The sequence below is a fragment of the Osmerus eperlanus genome, chromosome 5, assembly GCF_963692335.1.
Source record: "Osmerus eperlanus chromosome 5, fOsmEpe2.1, whole genome shotgun sequence".
NCBI lineage: Eukaryota > Metazoa > Chordata > Actinopteri > Osmeriformes > Osmeridae > Osmerus > Osmerus eperlanus.
Genome location: NC_085022.1, coordinates 13,462,091 through 13,483,443, shown reverse-complemented (window position 1 = coordinate 13,483,443; position 21,353 = coordinate 13,462,091). Strand labels below are relative to the sequence as shown.

General features: G+C 47.6%; 2 protein-coding genes across 2 annotated transcripts in view; both read right to left on the bottom strand.

The window, feature by feature from the left end:
- hgfb (hepatocyte growth factor b) overlaps positions 1-3,669 on the bottom strand; it is a 16,140-nt gene extending 12,471 nt beyond the window's left edge. Inside the window, exons 1-4 of the mRNA XM_062461737.1 lie at positions 3,450-3,669; positions 2,040-2,205; positions 1,668-1,780; positions 615-729 (exon numbers count right to left, since the gene is read on the bottom strand). Coding sequence (XP_062317721.1) covers positions 615-729; positions 1,668-1,780; positions 2,040-2,205; positions 3,450-3,498 — 443 coding nt within the window. The 5' untranslated portion in view covers positions 3,499-3,669. The remainder of the gene's footprint in view (positions 1-614; positions 730-1,667; positions 1,781-2,039; positions 2,206-3,449) is intronic.
- Positions 3,670-11,649: 7,980 nt separating this feature from the next.
- The window catches only part of LOC134020648 (voltage-dependent calcium channel subunit alpha-2/delta-1), a 50,185-nt gene continuing 40,481 nt past the window's right edge, over positions 11,650-21,353 (bottom strand). The window contains 5 exon segments of the mRNA XM_062460809.1: positions 11,650-12,859; positions 14,195-14,277; positions 15,569-15,681; positions 19,680-19,806; positions 21,263-21,318. Coding sequence (XP_062316793.1) covers positions 12,749-12,859; positions 14,195-14,277; positions 15,569-15,681; positions 19,680-19,806; positions 21,263-21,318 — 490 coding nt within the window. The 3' untranslated portion in view covers positions 11,650-12,748.

Sequence of the window (21,353 nt, the reverse complement as noted above, 5' to 3'; positions counted from 1 at the left end):
GTAACCACATAAGCGTTGGTGATTCAAATGTTATGTGTGCGTATTGGTCAGAGGTTGTGTGTGTCTCTGTGTTTCAGAGAGGGACACACACAGCTTGTACACCTACATAAACATGAAGGGCGCAGCAGGAAATGGTGTGTGTGACTGTGTAAAGCCTTACAATGAGGTCAGGCTGTATCAGCAGTGATGAATGACTGATCCCCTGAGTCTAATCACCATCTAATACATCACTACTACATAGGGATAGTACACACATACCCCTGTGTACCCCAACTCACACACACAGTACACACATATACAGTACACACCCGTGCACCTACCCACATGCGTCCCCCCCCCCACACACACACACGCACACTCACACACACAACACATACAGTACACGCACCCACACACAGACCCAAACGCGTACCCCCCCCCCCCCCTCCCACACACACACACACACACAAGTCGTTAGGCCATGGCTAAGAGTCAATGGGAAAAAATGCAGGCATTTGGCATGTGAACTACAAGGCCCAGAGCTTCAGATGATATATGGTCTACTGGAGAGTGGATGCACGCTGCTGTGTGGTTCCTACACTGGTGTTACAGTGATGTTGGTCCATCGGTCTTACTTGTGTTCATGGGGGATGGGAGAGGCCCATGCTTGGCACTTGACTCCGCTCACTGTCACTGACGTCCGACCCTTGTAGCCGAGCCCCGCCCCCACCACACACTCCTGCACGTAGTCTGACAGAAAGAGAGCAGGAGAGAGAGAGAGAGAGAGAGAGGGAGAGAGAGAGAGAGAGGAGAGAGAGGAGAGAGAGAGAGAGAGAGAGAGAGAGAGAGAGAGAGAGAGAGAGAGAGAGAGAGAGAGAGAGAGAGGGAAAGAGAGAGAGGGAAGAGAGAGAGAGAGAGAGAGAGAGAGAGAGAGGAGAGGAGAGAGAGAGAGAGAGAGAGAGAGAGAGAGAGAGAGAGAGAGAGAGAGAGAGAAAGATGGAGAAGGGGGTGAGAGACAACAAAAAGGCACATACTGTGAGCGAGTGCCGTGTGTGTGTGTGTGTCTGTATATAATGAAGAAAGCAGACAGTTAAACTCTTGGCTCGCGTGGTATTGGCTCTGCTGTTGTGCAGTGCTCCATGGGGAGTCTGTACACTGCTGTGTAAAACGTTGTGTTTGTTACAGTCGAGGGAGGAGTCAGCATTGTTGACACAAACAGCTGCTAATTACAGTCCAACGACCAAGAGGAGGAAAGCCCTCCACAGCATCAAGGTAGGAGCAGGCAATGACTAACTAGCACGGCATGCACTCATGTAACATGGCTTTCTACATGTATGTACACGTCGTGTAAGATGCATGTACTGCATGACGTGTGAACGTGACATGTATTCCTAACGGCAGTGTAAGATGCATTTGTAACACGTATGCATGTACCAGGGGCAAGGATAAAGAGACAGAGAGAGTGAAAGAGACGGAGAAAGGCTGACACAGAAGAGTCAGAGAGAGAACAGAGAGAAGAGTGTGAGAGAGAAAGGATGAGAGCGACAGTCACAGAGTGACAGAGAGTTAAATACAGCGAGAGTGAGAGAGAGACAGACAGACAGTTGACAGAGAATAGACAGAGCGAGACAGAGAGAGAGAAAGAGAGAGATAGAGAGATAGGGGGAAAAGGCTGACAGAGAGAGTACCTTTCTTCTGGTACAGTTGGTAGTTGAAGTCCTGTTGGCTCTGGACTCCTGGTGAGTTCCTGTCGAAGGAGAGCCATTGGCATTTCCTGTTTTTATGATCGTAGAGGAACGCTCTGGAGAGAGATGGATAGAGAAAGGAGAGGAGAAGTTGAGAAAAAGGGGGACAAAATGGAAGAAAGACAGAGGGCGAGGAGGAGAGATATGATGGTCATTATTTAGACTCTCTCAGCCAATGAACTTCCATCAGGCCTTGGTAAAAAATGCACTGCAGGATGAGAGCTACTTTATCAAGGTTGGTTGCGCTGTAGCTACCATAGCACCAGCCGGTCATACTGTATAGGTGAGAGTGTGTTTCCACAGCAACAGACATACCTGCAGGGGAAGGACATCCTCTTGTTTCGGCTGCAGCCCTTGGCACACTTGACCAAGCTCAACTTCCTGGTTTTAGTTGGGAAAGAAGGGTCACCGGAGAGGACCACCAATAGGACGTCGTCGCTCCTCTGGTAGTCCTGTAATGCATTCCTCCTGCTTTTGCCCTCTGACACACACACACACACCATATTGTCAGTGTTAAGCCAGATCAGCACCAGGTTTCTGAAGCTGTGCACAAGCAGAGCCCCAGTACTAATAGACCATAGGCTACACCAGACTACACCAGACTACACCAGTAGACCAGTACACCAGTAGACCAGTAGACCAGCACACCAGTAGACCAGTAGACCAGTACACCAGTACACCAGTAGACCAGTAGACCAGCACACCAGTACACCAGTAGACCAGCAGACCAGCCCACCAGTACACCAGTACACCAGTAGACCAGCACACCAGTACACCAGTAGACCATCACACCAGTAGACCAGTAGACCAGCACACCAGTACACCATCACAAGGTGACATGTCAGGATGTGTTAATTGCCACAGCAGACTTGAGGCAACCTCAGCAGACTCACAATGGGTCAATTAGCCTGCTTTAACTGCAATTACAGCAGAGGACTAAATAATGCACAGTCATTTATCACTGTCTAGTGAGTCACCCAATGAAACCAGAGATTCACACACATTTACTCACACCCACTGACACACCCACACAAATGCATAGGTACACAACTACACACCTACACGCTTACACACACACACACACTTACACACATTGTGTTCCTTCGCTGCCACTGTTTGCAAGTTCTGTCTGCAATACCAGAAAATCTGCCAGAATGACTCTGTCTATCTAACTTGCCCATTCCAATTTGAACTCTATCTCCCCTAACATGCACATTCATACTGACCCTTACAGGGCCTGTCTTGTTTGTTGTACTGAATACAGTAGATGCATCATTCATCATCATGGTTGTATTAATGTAGAATGTCTCCATTAATTAAATGTAATACTGCTATAAATTCTCCTCCACAGCAGTAAATCATTCAATATGGCCAGTAGGCCTACATATAATTCAAAATTCAATGTTTAACTTCATGTGACATACGGTATTAGGACACATTGACAGAACACTACACCAAGGAAGTTTTGATGCGGAATTAATTCGATTTAACTTTTAGGCTGCATGGTGATCTGTAGCCTACTTTGATGAGGGAAACTCTCGAGCGATCATCTCACCTTATCAATACATGAGTTCTAATATTCTTCTGTGGCGGGAAATATAACGGCATGATATAATATATCCTTATATAAATTATTACAACAGAATACCAACACACATGCTTGTTTACACTGAAAACTGAGGGCGACAGAATTGTGAAGCTCAGACGGCGTTGCATAAAACTTACCTGAACAACCCACAATGAAGAGGCTAAAAACTATTTTGTAAATCCACATTCTTCCGTGTAAAAAGAGCCAACACTTTTGCGATGTTTTTTTTTTTTTTTTTTTTATGTACCAAGACTGCCCTAGCGGGGTTTTTTTTCTTTCGCGAGTAATGCCTTCAGAGGGTCCGGGCAGACACGATCGACGAGATGTTCTCTCCACAGCAGCACTGATGCGTCTACGCCAAGTAACACACTGACTGGGCTCTTAGTCTCCCTTCCTCCCCGTTTCTCTCTCACTCTCTCTCTCCCTCCCTCCCCCTTTCTCTCTCTATTTCTCTCTCTCTCCCACAACTTAAAAACAACACACACGGCCCACTATGTAATAGCTGTATATAAATAAATAATCCCTTTCTCTCTTAATTTGCATCAACAGAAAAAAAGCGAATTACCCAAGCCAAAGGTACCTGGCAACGCACAAGGGCACAAGCGTTTTTTTTGTGTGTGTGTTAAATTCTCTTCCTATTCCCTCTGGAATAATAGTGCTATTTAGGAGCAGAGGTGGTGAAACGAAGGGAAATGAGTATCCTGTATTATCTTTTCCTAAATAGACCTCTGTAGATCAGGTGAAGACAGCACCTGACACATGACACATGTGGGTCAGGTCTTATCTCTGCTTCCATAAACATCTCAGCCATCAGTATAGACACCGAGTTAGCTGCACCAGGGTGAGGGATGAACGTAGACACAAAATACCTCTCTGGGAAACCACCACCTTAGATCATACCCCAAAGTATTTCTCTCTCTCGATGACTAATAGTCCTGTGCATACTCCCAATCACAGTCACTCTCCACAATAACAAACAACCAGTGTCTATGAATCAGTGACTTTCACTCGGAAGATCACACGCACACATAGACACAAACACACACATATACTGTATAACCAGCACCAGATGTCGAGGGACCTTTCCAAAACGAAAAAAAAAACATATAATTATTGACACTGGCTCTGAGACTGGAGAGGGTGTTTTTGCTGATATTAGACTGAGATAGACACCATAGTAGCCCACTGTTCAGTCATGCGATAGTCTGGTCTGAGATCATTCAGGACCGGACACACCAGTGATTGCGTAATGTCGGACCCTCAGGATTCAACCCCTGTTAGACCCGGCCTGTCAACCAAAAACAGCTACTGTGAGCTGTACAGTAGAGACTCCATAAACAGATTCCCAATGGGGCCAACCTGCTGAGGCTCCACAAGGGCTAGGTGGGTGGAAGAGGGATGGAAGACAGACAGGGCCAGGGAGGTGTGCAGGGAGAGAGAGGAGGGAGAAGGGGAGCCGTCATGGCTGAAATGAGGTAGACCGGGGGTGTCCCCTCCGATCCCCTCGGGGGGTTTCATAGGTTTCCTGCTAATTTGTCTGGCGGCAGGGAAATGTGTGTGTGTGCTTTGTGTGTGTGCTGTGCTGTGTGTGTGTCTGTGAGGGATGTAGAGAGAGAGAGAGAGAGAGAGAGAGAGAGAGAGAGAGAGAGAGAGAGAGAGAGAGAGAGAGAGAGAGAGAGACAGAGATATAGTTTTCATCTGCTGCACATTAGCTGGACCTGAGGCTGACCCCCTACTCCTTCTCGTTCCCTCGTTCCAGATCCCTGCCATGTTCGCAAGTGGTGGTGGGAATGGAAGGAGCAATATATAGAAACGATTGAGATAGATAGAAGGGAGAGAGTCACTGGGAGGGAGGGAGGTAAGGATTGTGGAGGTGGAAATTGGAGGGATAAGGGGTTGTTGAAAGAAGTTTATGTGGTGGAGGCCGGGGGTCAGGTTACCTTTTATGAGGTATTAAAAAACAAATGAAAACAAACAAACAACCTCCGTGTGCGCGCGCGCGACGGCAACACCAGACCCCATGACTGTGTCAGACGATCCTCCCCCGAATAAACAACACAAACTTCCTGTCGTCAGACTGCCGAGCGTCCGTCTCCGCTGGCGATGACACGGTGCTGACACACAGCACAGGGCTCCGCACAGGCACAGCGCGTGCACACACACGTCTGAAGTTACAGGGAAACCAGTCAACTCAGCCCGTGGGATTCCGCCAATCGCTTACAGCAGTGTTCAGGTGATGATCCATGTCTTCTTTGTTTTCCCTCTCTCATATACATGTGTTTGCATCGAAAAGACAGCTTGTTCCTACTTCAGAAACTCAGTCTAGCCCTCCTTTGAAATCATATGAACTCGGTATTCACATGCCGTGGCCCCTATTCATAGTCTATTCATTTGGACCTCGTCTCCTGTGTTTATGGGTGTTGATGTGAAAGTCACCATGAAACAATCCCAGAGGAGAATGCCTGGTGAGTTTGTGTATCCTCACAAACCATAACTGTTTAAACTCAAACATCCTTTACCATTGCACACGCACAACCCACAAACACACCTATATCCCCCTACACACTCCTCTATTGTGACACGCACGCACACACGCACGCATGCCCACACATCAGGTTCACATAACCACAGTTGAATGTTTATTTGTCTAATAGGTGTGGCCAGTACCATTAGCTACAGCTTCCTTCAAGACCTGGGAAAATAAGAATGTCACTATTGAGCAACACAGACACATTAGCGCAACCAAAACGCAAGACAACTTCAAAGGTATGCGACAGCTGTCGTGTCCAATATCTGAATACGAATCTCATTGAGCCACAGCAATGCAGAGAAACCCCGGGAGTTCATGAGTAGAGACCAATATAGAGCCCGAACCTGAATTCCAGTACTGCCCACACATCTGTTAACAGTGGGAGTGTCTTGTCTGCCGCTGGTCTAATCAAACCCTCTGTGACTTCCCCTCACACGAGGGCCAGCCTGCCTCCAGGGAGGGTTGGCCCCAGGTAGCTGGTCTGTTCCGTGGGTGCCCGCGTGTGTCAGGACTCATACGTGTGATTAGGGGGTTGATGGGGAACACGGCACACGACCTGCCGAGCGGCCCGCTAACTTGCACCTCACGACCCACCTGAGCGATCCAGCAGATGGAGGTAATGGGATCCCCACACGCACACACACACACACGCATATGCACACACACAAGCACACACACATAGACGGCAGTACTAAGTCATGGGGTAAGAAAAAGGTGTAATCTGTCAGGCTCAGGCCTTGGCCGGACTTGGGCATTGGAGTGTGTCCAGCTGGGATAGTTTTACCTCACCTACATCCACCAGCCACCCTCCCCCGAACCATCACCAGAGGTACAACACACTAGACTGATGAGCGCCGTGTGCCTCTAACCACCACCAGGTGACTCATTACCATGCGGTAATGTCGTGGCGTGTGTGTGTGTTTATGTCTGTGTGCATGTGTGTTCCCCGGAATATTTGCTCAAAAGTCACGCACACACAACGTTCCTGTGCCTAGCTGTGCCCCTGAGGTTTGGAAGTGGAGCCGCAGCACTTACAGGTCTCTCACAAGTCATTTTCTCACTTCTGACGGCCTCAACATGGAGTTGGAGCCCCTTGTCTGACATGATTTTAATTAGAGATAAATCCCTGATAAATGGTCTGAGTTAGCCCCTACCAGCACCTTATGTTACCACTTCACAACCTAATTGGCCTATCAGTGCACAGCAGAGTGTCGGGGCTCAGCCCAGTTCTGAATAGAGAGTCATTCCAGAGCTCAGGTCCAATCTGCACTGGAATGGAATGAGTCCCACTGAGACACGTCACCTGGAGAGAGTTCTCCTGCAGTGGTAGTTGGAATGGAAACACACACAGAGACATGTAAACACAACACCCGAGCCCAACCGCACTGCAGACGCTACACACACACCACACACACACGCACGCACACACACACACACACAAGCATGCACACTGTCAGATATGGCAAACAAGGACATGCCAAGGACTGGTGAGAAAAAGCCCTCCCACAGCGAGAGCCTAGCTATATTAAACCCCTAAGAATACACCATTTCCTTCTTTTATTTGGAGGGATTTTGACAAAGCCTGTGTCAAAATCACAAACGGGCCATTATTTCCCGAAGTCAGCGTGGAGTTATGACGCAAAGGGTATTGCTCCTTACCAGATAGAGACGGTGTCGTGACGCTGGACATCCCAGAATAGAACCCTGGACCTAGAATGACCCTGCTGTCCGTGCCCTTTCCTGCTACGAGCTCCCCCAGATCACCTCCCCGACCATACTTACTGGAAAGACCCTCCCTCTGAACGGACTGGCAGGCCCAGCCTACCGCCAATTAATGCTCACAGGTCAAACAAATAGGAGTACCTCAGATTAGGGTTAGTTCACACAGACCCAGGTCTAACTGCTCTATGGAAGGGGACACTGTATAGTATACAGTGTGTGTACAGTGTATATACCCATCACTAATGAGGCTGAACTCAGAACAGCGCTCGGTCATCGCTGACTAACGTCCAAGGAATAGAAGTTTGGAAAACAACAAAGAGTGGAGAGAGCTCGCTAAATCAACAGTGACGGACTCGGTTGATTAAGAGCCATGAAAAATGGTCCGCATGTACATTTTTGCACAAATGCAGCAGGGCTAATGATCTGGTGTGGATTTCTATCTAAGACCCAATCTTCCCTGGCACGGGGAGTGTGTGTGCGAGACCTAATTTCTCTCTTTCTCCGCTTCGGTCTGTTAGTTCTTAAGACTGGCATGTTAAAGGCTACGACCCCGTCCCCACTTATAAGGATATCCTATTGCATCCCAGCCCCCGGTAGAACCACACATAACACGACCCCCCAGACAAGCCATCCCTAACGACAACAAAGACATTTCCGAAAAAAACTCTGTCCTCAAAGATGTGGTTTCGTCCTTCTAAAGATAACCATCGTATCAACAACAACAACATGAAGTTGAATGCACTCGGTGGTATGCTTGGGGCTGTGATGAGACCATCTGGTTCAGGTCTGGGGCTGTGTAGAGAGGGAGGCCTGGTCTGTCTCGAAGAACCCCCCGCTCCTCATCTCCTGAGGCCTGGGGAGAGCGACACGCCTGCTTCCCTCAGTTTGGTGCCTAGCTGCATGCTATGTCACTGCACATCTCCGCACCTTTCATCTGCTGGACGGCCTGTCTTCCGAGACGCTAAGCACGCGTGTGTTTGTGTGAGAGAGAGAGAGAGAGAGAGAGAGAGAGAGAGAGAGAGAGAGAGAGAGAGAGAGAGAGAGAGAGAGAGAGAGAGAGAGAGAGATTTGTTTCAATGAGGTCAGATAGTGGCTAGGTGCAGAGGACCTCAGCGTGCAGGAAATAACCGGTTCATGGTTCTGTTAACCTTACGGAAAGACCCGGCAATTGGGTAGTCCTCTTGTTGGCCTTGTGTGTGTGTGTGTGTGGCAGTCTGGTCTGGGATGCACTGCACTATGGGACTGAGATACGGACCCTTGTACAGTATCAGAGGACTCATGCTCCCCCTCAGAACGATGAACCGTATATTACCGTAAATGCTCTCCCATCCTCTGTGCGAATGGACAGAGTTATCTTATCTTGCTTAGAGAAGGAAATGAAATGTGTCCACATGAAAACAGTTCTCATGATTCACTGTCCCTTTGTGTACATCTTTCATCTCTCTCTAGAACTCTCGGTATAAACCATAGTTGTTATGGTCATTATGTAGCATTGTATTTGTTGGTTTCAACAAATTGCTTTATTGCAATGCAATAGGGGTTGGGGGGGGGGGGGTCAGACACAGCACCTTTTTCACCAGTGTTAAACTGGAAATGGGTACTTGCTGTGTAGCCTTGTATAGTCTGGGTAGGCAATGAGCATTTCTGTCAGCATGTTCCAATATCACATCAAGCACTGGTAGATGGAAAAAGATAAGTGTGATAAACACAGCCAATAGCCTTCATCATAAAACACATGTTGACAGTTTAGCATTGTCCACCCCTTAGACACACATAATCTCTCGTCTCACAGTGGTCCAGCTGCAGGGAGGAAGATCTCTGACCTGCTGTTTGATCCCTTGGAAGAGACATGACGGTGTAACATACCAGAACAAGGAGAGGCACTTCAGGTCAAAAACAATACAACACTTTTATTGTGAATATATCATATTTGCACAATATTCAACACCATGATATAAACATTAGTTCTCCTTTTTCTTTTCTTTCATTTTTTTTTTATACAGTAAATAGCATTATTGTACAAATGTATACAAAATCGATTCAGGCTTGTGAAGTTCCACAAAAAAAGAAGAGTTTTGTGGATTAAAGCACATTTAGAGATATCTGAGATACACGCACAAGCCTGCAGGAATGATGACAGACGGGGGGGGACCCTCGTTAAAACACACATCAACACCACTCTGATACACAGGCTCAACACTCCTCATGGTGAGACCAGCACACGGCCATAGAGACAGGAAACAGGCTCAGTCAGAACTATATTCTAGAGGGGTTTAGCTTAGTGTACTACAGTGGTTTAGCTTTGTTTACTATGATAGTTTATCTTAGTGTACTATAGTGGTTTAGTTTAGTGTACTATATTTATTTATTTTATTTTATTGTACTACTGTAGTTTTGTTTCGTGTTCTACTACAATGGTTTTATTTAGTGTACTACAGTGGTTTTGTTTAGTGTACTACTGTGGTTTTGTTCTGGTGGCCAAAGTGTCATCAGGGATTGTGACCTGTGAGTCCTCTCTACCTGGGCCACAGAGACGCTCACCATGAGAAGCGATCAACACAGGGTGAGCTCATACCCCACCACACGGAAGCGTTTGGGCCACGGCACGCCCTCTCAGCGACGGGCTCACAGAGCAACATGAAGAAGAAACGAGCAGAAGTAGAGAGGAAACAGGGTGGACGAGGGGAGGGGGACAACAGTCTTCTGATATGATATGCCGATACAAAAAATAATTCACGAGTGGAGAGAAGAGGTCCTGAGTCTTGAGATGGGGAGGAACAGAGGAGAACTTCAGGACGAGCATGCCAGCCACAGTCCTGGGGGGGGATTGGGGGCGTTCACCAACTCCCTCTGGACATCTTTTCAAACATGACTGCGTTCGGTAGCATTGCTGTCCACATTCCAACCACACCACAGCGTGCACCTTGTCACATTAACAAACAGTGCCCATTGGGAGCAAGTGTTTGCTCGGTCACTGACATGCAGTACACTTGTCCCTTAGCGGGTGGACACATGAGAACCATAGCCGAAGTTACTACCCATGCTCTACTACACAAAGGCATACACACAGACAGCACTACGGTATGCCATTCCAATAGGCTCTACTGAAAATGAGGACACTAGAACTGTTTGGAGCTACATAGGCACTGGGAATCGGATGCATCCAATACTGGGTAACCCAAGCCAGCAGACCAGTTTAGGGGCCACTCGGGAACCAATGCTTCTTGGCAATTTCTGTTTTGATTTGTGGAGCGTGCCTTTGCTACTACATGTATAGTGGGGTCTGTCTCTGCAATTGTCTCGGTGTCCATACGACAGACTGACGCCGGGGGGGGGGGGGGGGGGGGGGTTCTCACAGAGTGCCTTGACCGAACTACCCAACTACCCACACCCCCAACCCCCACCCTCCCTGGTCAGCGAGGTTATCTGTTGCGGCCGGCAGGTGGCAGGCCTGGAGCCCTGGATGCCTGGAGGCCTGGCCTGGAGCCCTGGATGCCTGGAGGCCTGGCCTTGAGGCCTGGCCTGGAGGCCTGGATGCCTGGAGGCCTGGCCTTGAGGCCTGGAGGCCTGGATGCCTGGAGGCCTTGAGGCCTGGAGGCCTTGAGGCCTGGAGGCCTTGAGGCCTGGATGCCTGGAGGCCTGGGGGGCTGGTCTACGGAAGCTTCAGCGGACCAGCACCGTGACTCTGGTACTGATGGATGTGAGAGCCCTCCGAGACCGGGTGAGGAGCTCCAGCCTGGGGAGAACACCTACATTCCTGCCATGGTGCTTTGGTGTCATAGTGATTGTGTATTGTGTAGTGTGTGTGTGTGTGCGTGATCCCGGACTCTCTGGGAAGCATTTGATACACAACCCCACAATGACTGCTGCCAACACCCACTTGAAAAAACAAAACAACGCCTAACCATCTCGGGGGGGGGGGTTCTCACAGAGTGCCTTGACCGAACTACCCAACTACCCACACCCCCAACCCCCACCCTCCCTGGTCAGCGAGGTTATCTGTTGCGGCCGGCAGGTGGCAGGCCTGGAGCCCTGGATGCCTGGAGCCCTGGATGCCTGGAGGCCTGGCCTTGAGGCCTGGCCTGGAGGCCTGGATGCCTGGAGGCCTGGCCTTGAGGCCTGGAGGCCTGGATGCCTGGAGGCCTGGAGGCCTGGAGGCCTTGAGGCCTGGAGGCCTTGAGGCCTGGAGGCCTGGATGCCTGGAGGCCTGGGGGGCTGGTCTACGGAAGCTTCAGCGGACCAGCACCGTGACTCTGGTACTGATGGATGTGAGAGCCCTCCGAGACCGGGTGAGGAGCTCCAGCCTGGGGAGAACACCTACATTCCTGCCATGGTGCTTTGGTGTCATAGTGATTGTGTATTGTGTAGTGTGTGTGTGTGTGCGTGATCCCGGACTCTCTGGGAAGCATTTGATACACAACCCCACAATGACTGCTGCCAACACCCACTTGAAAAAACAAAACAACGCCTAACCATCTCACCTCCCCCATTACATGTTGTGTTGTACTGTTGATGGACAGTATTTGTCTATACTGGACATCATTTACTGCATAATAGTCTTATGACAAATACATATATTTCGTAAACAAATAATCAAAACAACTAGCTACACAAATCAGTTGCTGTCAGTGGTTCAGTTGGCATAATGAGAGGAGCACACAGTCTCCCAGAGACTCAGGGTGAACTGACCCATGCGGTTGTTTACTGTAAAAACAGATCCAGGACAATTAAAGGGTTTGGTTAGCTCTTACTGTCGCACCGTAGGACGATAATTTGCGGTACAATAAACGAGTGAGGTGGGGGAAGCACCTTCCAAAGAAGCCATATGAGGAGGGTGGAGCAGGGCAGAGAGGATGGAGGAGTGGGCCAGAGCAGAGTCAATTAGAGGAGTGATGGGTTTCAGATGAGGGAGAGGGATGGGTGGTAGATATTGTCCTTCGACACAGTGGCAGTGAACCGATCAGTGATGGTAGGAAACAAGGTCGAACCCTTGAGCGGATGGATGGACGAGCGAGTTCTGCATCCATCCTGGTTGGGATCGGTTAGGTGTGTGTGTGTGTGGGGGGGGGGGGCTGGAATGTGTGTGAATTTGCGAATTTCAGGGGTCAAAATCTGTTTTGACAGAGACTGAGACGCCAGTGGTGTGTTAGTGTGTGTGTGTGTGTGTGTGTGTGTGTGTGGAGGTCATGAGTGCCGTGGGGCCGTCAGGAGCCACAGCAGCAGCAGTTGGAGTCCCAGCATCGGCCAGAGGGAGGGGGTCAGACAAGCCCCACCCCCGCAGTCCGAATCATCCTCCTGTTGGATACAACCGGCGTCAGTCACGTAACACGGTCCATGACCTTCATTTACCTACTTCCAAGCCTAATTCCATGTGAAGTCATTATTCTGCCCCTTCTGTGTGTATGTGTTTGTGTGTGTAGTCTCTAGCTGTTTGATGGTGGCGTTCAGGATATCCGTGCGTGCGCTCGGTCACAGAGGGGGCCCTGGGGGAGGTACTGTAGAGCGCACCGCTAAAAGGCAGGAAGTCCATGTGGAGCTTCCTCTGTTTACTCTGCGGAGAATATGGACTGGAGACAGAACGATTTCCCACAGTGGAGGGAGAGGTAGAGGAGAGAGAGGACGGTAGAGGAGAGGGAGGAGGGAAAAGCAGAGGAGAGGGAGAAGAGAGCGGAGAGGAGAGGAGAGGAGAGGAGGGAGTGACAGGGAGAGGATGAAGAGGTATAGGCAAGGAAAAGGAGGAGGGAGAGGTAGAGGAGGGGGGCAGGAGGAGTGGAGGAGAGGGTTGTAGCCTTCTCTCACTTCCTTAAAATGCTACCTTCCCTTCCCAGACAACCTTCTCAAAGTATTTACATAAACAAACACACACACACCTAAACATCACTAACAGCATACAATGTGTGTGTGTGGGTGTTTGTGGGAGGTCTGAAAATGATGTTGTGTGAATGAGCAAATCTAGGAAAAGTTGCATAGTGCTAAATATTTGTCTGACTATTTGTAACTATGTTGTTTTGATACCATAGTCTCACACCATCAATTATACAAGAACACTGATTTCTGGCCAGTCTCGATAATGAAACATTGTTCATTCAGATTGTGAGCAGAATAAGGTTGTGCACAGGGGTGGGACCCGGACCAGAGCCACGGCTAATTGGGCACAGCGGCTCGTCCTACCGTGACGGACATGCGCGGCAGCCAATGGACACAGATGGCAAAAAAACATCAAGCAATGACATAGGATTAGGAAAGACAGAGAACCAGATAGAGACAGAAACAGAGATGGGGGACAGGAAAAAAAGAAAGAGAAAAAGATAATGAGAATTGCATGCTTGGTTATAGTGCTTGTTCAACTGAAAGGCAACATCCAGTATAATTATGATGAAGAAGATAAATGAGCTTTATCTTGATAGTTTTGAGCTTGATAGTTCATCTCAAGGACATAACAGACAGGCTGATGAGCATGACACATGCAAGCAGCAACTCAAAGCTGATGAAGACCAGACAGGCTCTGACGAAGGGCAGAGACTGACAAAATCGAGTCTACACATTTCCATTCATGTTGCCAGAAGGAGTGACTGTATGTATGGTTTGCGTGTGTCTGTGTGTTTATGTGTGTGTTTATGTTTGTCTTACGTTAATGTCATTGTCAAAACACACGTCTGGTCCTTTCCTGTAACGAGGGTTCTGGGCCAACTCACATGGGTCTGGACCTGAGGCTGAGGACACGCGTTTAGGAAAAACACCAAGACACACTCTCTCTCTCTCACACACACACACTCTCTTTCTCACACATACTCTCTCTCTCTCTCTCTCTCTCTCTCTCTCTCTCTCTCTCTCTCTCTCTCTCTCTCTCTCTATCTCTCTCTCTCACACACACACACACTCTCACACACTCCTACTCTCTCTGTCTCTCACACACACTTTCTCTCACACACTCCTACTCTCTCACATGCTCCTACTCTCCCTCTCTCACAAACACACACACACACACTCTTTCTCTCACACATTCTTACACTCTCTCTCTCTCTCTCTCTCTCTCTCTCTCTCTCTCTCTCCCTCCCTCCCTCCCTCCCTCCCTCCCTCCCTCCCTCCCTCCCTCCCTCCCTCCCTCCCTCTCTCTTCTCTCTCTCTCTCTCTCTCTCTCTCTCTCTCTCTCTCTCTCTCTCTCTCTCTCTCTCTCTCTCTCTCTCTCACACACACACACATACAAACTTACAGACTCTTTCTCTCTCACATCCACCCCACCTGTAGTACACACCCTACTGAAGGCTAAATAACAAATCACTTTTTAAAGTTCAGGGCTATGTCACATCGGAATGGCACTGACCCAGAGTGGAGCATGAGGCAGGGAGGGTGTAAGAAACTTCTTCCTGATCAAACATGACTGGGAGAGCAGAGAGACACAAGGCTTGTAAACCATCCCAGAGTTCATTGGTCTGCATCCATGTGAATGGCAGCGACTACATTATCTTCTGTCAGTGATGATGAAGTGTTCGCCTCAGTGTGTGTGTATGTGCTTGAGTGTGTGTGTGTGTGTGTGTGTGTGTGTAAGTGAGCCTCATTAGCAGTGTATTGAGTTGTAATAAACTACAGGCCCTCAGTTTGACCTCTCTGCGACCTCTAAAGTTGACACTTTTACTGTTACACCAGCAGGAAGCTACAGACTCTGCCACATCTGTCCCACAGACCACGGTCCACACATACACACGCGCACACACACACAAAATCACAATAACATTGATTTAAGTTGATGGCAAACGTGGAGCCCAGATGAATGACTGCTTGCTTGTAGTACTACACAAGTAAGACAGGCCAATGGATGATCCATGGTCACCATATGCCTTGCACATGGGTCTCGTAGTTTCCTACAGAGCAACTGCAAATATTCCTTCATGCTCTTTACATGAGAAAAAAACGACAAAGAATCCCTTGGGCTGTTTGTGATGCCCTGTGTTAGGTGGTTATATTGGCCAATAGGAGGAGGTGTTACTGTGCTGTCAAGGATACAGGGCTGCTCGGCCTGTCGGAGTGGCCGTGGGTCACATGACAAGCAGGTTGCCTTGGCATCCGTGATCAGGAACACCAGGTTGGTGTTGGGCAGCTTCTCAGCTCTGTACATCCTGTAACACACACACACACACACACACACACACACACAGGCACATGCATGTACAGACACACACACACACAGACAAATGCACTAAGTTGACGTGTGAACATTACACATGTAGGGAAGCAGTTCCAAGAAGAAAACATGATAAATCAGACTAAGTGATGTTAAGTGATACACACACGCACACACACACACTCTCGCTCCTCCAGTCCTCTCGTCTGGCGATTGGTTTTCTTTATGGTGGTCGTTAAGGGTTGTGTGTGTATAGTCGTTAATGTGCAGGAGTTAAGCACCAAGCCTATAGCTGCATGTTGGTCTCGTAACACGCTGCATTTCTTTGCACAGTTAACCACCAGACGGCCCTGCCTTCACCACTACTCCTTTACTGCATGTGTGTGCGTCTCTGTGTCGGTGCCCGTGCTTGTCCATCTGTTTATGCGTGTGTTTGTCTGTGTCTGTGTCGTGTGTCGACGTGCCTGTGCGTGTGGACGTGAGTCGGTGTGTGTGTGTGTGTGTGTGTGTGTGTGTGTGTGTGTGTGTGTGTGTGAAGCGACAGAACATACTGGTAACAGGCTTTGGGAGAGGACTGAAATAGTCTGTTTTCTTGTGTTTGCAGCCACTGACAGATCAAGGCAGAGAGAGTGCCATCAGAGTGCTTGTGACCACAGCAGGCTGAGGACAGAGCGAGGCCAGGGCCTGTCCCACCAGGCCGCGATGACACCAGGATGAGCAATTATCCAGGAAGGAGAGGGGGAGAACTACCCAGCTAACACATGACGTTGCGGCAACGTTGCCAGTAAGTGCTCAGTTGGTAACCCGCGACGTTACCTTCTGGCAACATCGTGGCAACGTCGTAGCAACGTTATAAAGGGAATGTTGCCAGTTGGTCCCCTGGACAACGTTGCTGCGACGTTGTACCTTGGTCGGCTGGTTACGTTATTTTTTGGTCCCCTGGACAACGTTGCCGTGACGTTGTACATTGGTCGGCTAATTACCTTATTTTTAGACCCGTGGACAACGTTGCCGCGACGTAATACCTTGGTCGGCTGGTTACGTTATTTTTGGTCCCGTGGACAACGTTGCCGTGACGTTGTACCTTGGTCGGCTGGATACATTAATTTTGGTACCATGGGTTAAGTTGCGGCTAAGTCGCTCTTTGGTCGCAGGACAACGGATCTCGAGTGCATATAGTGGTTTATCCAGAGATGGAGAGATCACACTGGACTGCTCTCAGTTCTGACACTTTTGCAATGTACCCATAGTCTACATGAATTTCAATCACACACAATATTAAATGTTGCACCCAGCACGTATAAATGTAGACAATGCATGTAATTCATGTGCAGCTCAGACCCAGCATGTCATTGGTCATCAATTTTTTCATATGCAGAAACATAGCTTTAATAAATAAGACTGAATCTGGAATATAATTTAGTCTTTCATTCTTTACTATAAACATGTACAAAAGCAATCAATGTGTGATGTGTAACATGATTAAGCAAACATTCTTTGTATAGCACACCAAAGCTGTATGACACACAATGCAAATTTGTGCTCCAATAATTTTTGTGATACAAAATTGTTAAATGTGACCAAAAGGTAAGCGACTCTTAAGAGGTTCATTTCCAAAGACAAGTCATCACAGAATATTACAATTCTTCCTTAGCAAACCTGCCCCTCAGTCTTCCCCTGAGCAACAACTTTGCGCATGCCCATTTCAACGCATCGCTCAAATTGGGGTTTCAGAAGAGATTTTGCAGGGGTTCAACACCGTCTTGTACGCATTGGATTTCAACTGGAAATTAGCTACTTCAAAGGTGAGTTTCTTTACAGAAATATATAAACATATTTTAAGAAATTTGATGGGGCATGCTTATACGTATATGTTTGAAATGTAGGCCATTTAGCCTGTTTATGTGCTATCAGATTCACATTGTTTACGTTAGGATTTCGATAGCTACAGTACAGTAGAGGTTAAACCCTCCAGAAAGTTATGTTGAAATTCTGAAAATGCATAGGCCTACATGTTATCAAAGTTTAGCGTCTCACAAATCACCCACAAAAGAATCAGTGAAAATAAACGTTCAGAACTGTTAAAAAACCTTGTCCCAAAATAGTTTATTTAGCCCGGAATGGTTGGAATGTTCAGAATCACACATGTGCGACGCTACGATGTGGGGCCCTGCTTTCGAACGATCACATATGTGCAATGCTACTCCTTTTATATCAATATGCTATAACTATGTACATAAACTACATTCCATTTTCATTTCTGTACAGATTATCCTACCACCGTCACACGGCCTAGCACTGTGTCCCTGGGAAATGATGGTAAAGTAATGAATGACCGTTTAAAACAGTGACAATAATTGTATGAGCCATGGCAACCTAAAGGCTATGTTTTGAAGCAAAAGCATGACTTAAAACTTTTGCATCACCAGATTCCATACCCCTAGATGTCAACTCTGGTCTGGTGGAGGTGAACCAATTGGGGGCCCAGGAAAACAGCTGGCAGCCAGGCAAGTGCAAATATAAGACACTCAAAAAAATATATGCTTTGTATACAACCATTCAAGGTAACATTTGTTATTTACATAAATGTTATAGCTAATCTAGAAGAACCACAGTGTATGCCAATCATGCTAACTCTTGTAAACTTGTTTTACTTGTCTTTAATGACAGACACATTACAGGTTATGCTCCGGAAGATGGAGACATTGGAGGAGAACCAGCGAGAGGCTCTCCTATTCAGGCGACTACAGGGCAGACACACTGAAGAGGTGCCAGTGATGGACCTACAGGTGGCCCAAACACAGGCTGAACTCCAAGACGCCTTAAGCGAGGAGCGCCTTAAGGTGCTGGAGTTGCGAAAGAGAGTGGTAAGTGTTTGGAGATGCCATGAACTATGGCTTACACGCAGCGTTCAACGTTCACATTGGTGCTGACAATAAGTTCATGACTTCTAATTCCAGACGCTGTGATGAAGTGGAAGACGGGACTGGGAGAGAAAGCTGTGGAGCTCCTCATAGAGGAGACACTCAAACACAACCCGGCAGCCCGTTCAAAACAAGCCAGGTGAATGAATCATGATTGCAGCTTCCATATCCAACCTTTCACATGGCTATGTGACACAAATCTAGAATCACATGTTTTTTTGATGATGTATATTATTTTAGATGTGATTTTTTTATGACTTGTATAGCGCCTTTTTACACGTGCAATTATGTTGATAGAACACTAACTTATTTTGTGCTTCATTGTCAGGGCCAACAGACAGGACCTGTAGCGGGGACTGGCAGAAGATTTTAATTCACTGTTTGGCACTTTGTTTGAAATAAAATGACAATGTTACATGGAAATGCTGCCTTGTTTATGATTAGCTGGAGTTAGGCTACACATCACACAAACCTCCTAAAGTTGGCTACCATGTAGCCTATTATACAAGAACAAGTAGCATTTTGGGCAAATGAGGTCTGCATATGAACCGCCCCAATATAAGCAGTAGAATTGAGAAATATAGGTTACTTAGTTAACGTTGCAGTTACGGACTGGCAACTTACGTTGCTAGGAGGTCGCGGTTACGGACTGGCAACGTCGGAAAATGACGTTGCTAGGAGGTCGCGGTTACAGACTGGCAACGTCGGAAAATTACGTTGCTAGGAGGTCGCGGTTACGGACTGGCAATGTCGGAAAATGACGTTGCTAGGAGGTCGCGGTTACAGACTGGCAACGTCGGAAAAATAACGTTGCCACGACGTCGCGGTTACGGACTGGCGTCCCACAGATGCACGGTCCCGCAACGTCGCCAAAGACGTTGCGGCAACGTAAGGGCAACGTAACTGTGTTAGCTGGGTACCTTCCTTACACAGACACACACACAAACAAACACACAGGCACACGCACACACAGGCACATAAGCAGACACACAGACACACGCACACGCAGGCATGTAAACACACAGACACACACACACACACACGGGTACATAAACACAAACACACGCACCTGGAGCAGTTCACACAGTCGAGGACACCGACGTAGGACCGTTCTTCTCTGTCGAAGAAGTACTGTGTCTGCTCAGTGATACAGCTCTCCTTAAACATGTTGTTTGATATGTCCTCCTCTGATTCCACTAGAGACAGAAAGATGAAAGCGGGGGGGGATAGAGAAAATATTGAGAAAAGAGAGGGAGGAAGACAAAAAGAGAGTATATACAGTATACAGTACACCAAAGTGCTTCCTATCAAATTAGCACACAGCACTATCACATTTACAGATGGAAGCAAGATAATGACCAGCAAACAGGTAAACAAACAAACCTACAAGCCAATAAATAACTGTGTTCTACATGAGCTTTCAAGCCATCCAACATTAACAGGTCCAATCCTTATTTCCTGTAGCAGAGTCCCCAAACCAGGATGCATGGTGCCAGCTGGTCTAGGTCACACCTCCAAGGGCCCACCTCCATTCAGTAACATTAGAGGTGGTGGGGGTGGGGAATTACCCCACATCCCAGCAGGCGGCCTCCCTATCAGCCTGAGGGTGACATTCCCAGTAGTCCTGTGGAGCTCCCAGACAGTTCAAATCAAGAGTAATCAGCCCTTGCCTCCTTTTTTGGAAGGATCACCCAGGCAACGTAACCCTCCTGTTGTTTTTCTGGTCAAATTTGACAGATTTACCCATTTTCCCTCTGAACAATTTAGTTGATTTAATCTGATTGTTAATGTGAATTAGTGTATAAAATGGAGTTTCAGGCACATGCCCTTTCATCAGATGGACACACTTCCTCTCCTAGACGCCCACAGGCATGTGTGTTTAAGCACACCCACACACCTCACTCCCCTTCTTGGCTTCCATGGTCAACGAGGCCTACAGGCCATACATAGCAAATCGAAGTTAAAAACGTGTCATGTTCACAAGAACTTAGGTTACTAAAAATCCCTAACATAACAGTAGGTGATAAAATATGTATTATTATGGTATTTATGAACACCTATCTTGGGGCGGTCATTTTGGACCGGGAACACATGTTAACCCTGTTAACATTAAACGAACACAAGATAACCTGGACTTAAGATAAAAACCACAAGGACCACACTGCTACATGGACTCTGTAAGGATGATAGGAATTTATGTGTGTTTTTCTTGTTGTGCTGTGTTGATTTAAATGGATGTTATAACCCTATGAACCCCTAAGCTGTTTCTGGGTGTTCTTGGCTCTTGTCAAATTATTACTTACTGTGGACACATTTTTCTGTGTAATTCTGTCCCACTTTCACTAAACCACCTCTTTTTTCCCCTCCTCTTCGGTTTCATTTCTTTCTTTTGTTTCTTTAGACATTCAAATTCAAGTTGTACCACTCTGCCAACTGAACCCACAACAAACCCTGTACTCTCTTAAAATTCCTACCATTTTAATAAATTCACTGTGTTTTATGTTAACTTGCTTTCATCGCTGTCATCAATGTGCTCTTCTCTTACAATTACATATTCAAAAGGTTTTTCTTGATTTGCCATTGGCAACCCTCGCACTGCAAGCCATTTGCCAGCTCTGAGTTGTGCACTGTCGGGTCCAGACTGATGCTCACCTGCATCCAGGAGGTTGGGGAAGATGAGGCTGAAGAAGAGCTGCTGTAGAATGGACCTACAGAGAGAGAGAGAGAGAGAGAGAGAGAGAGA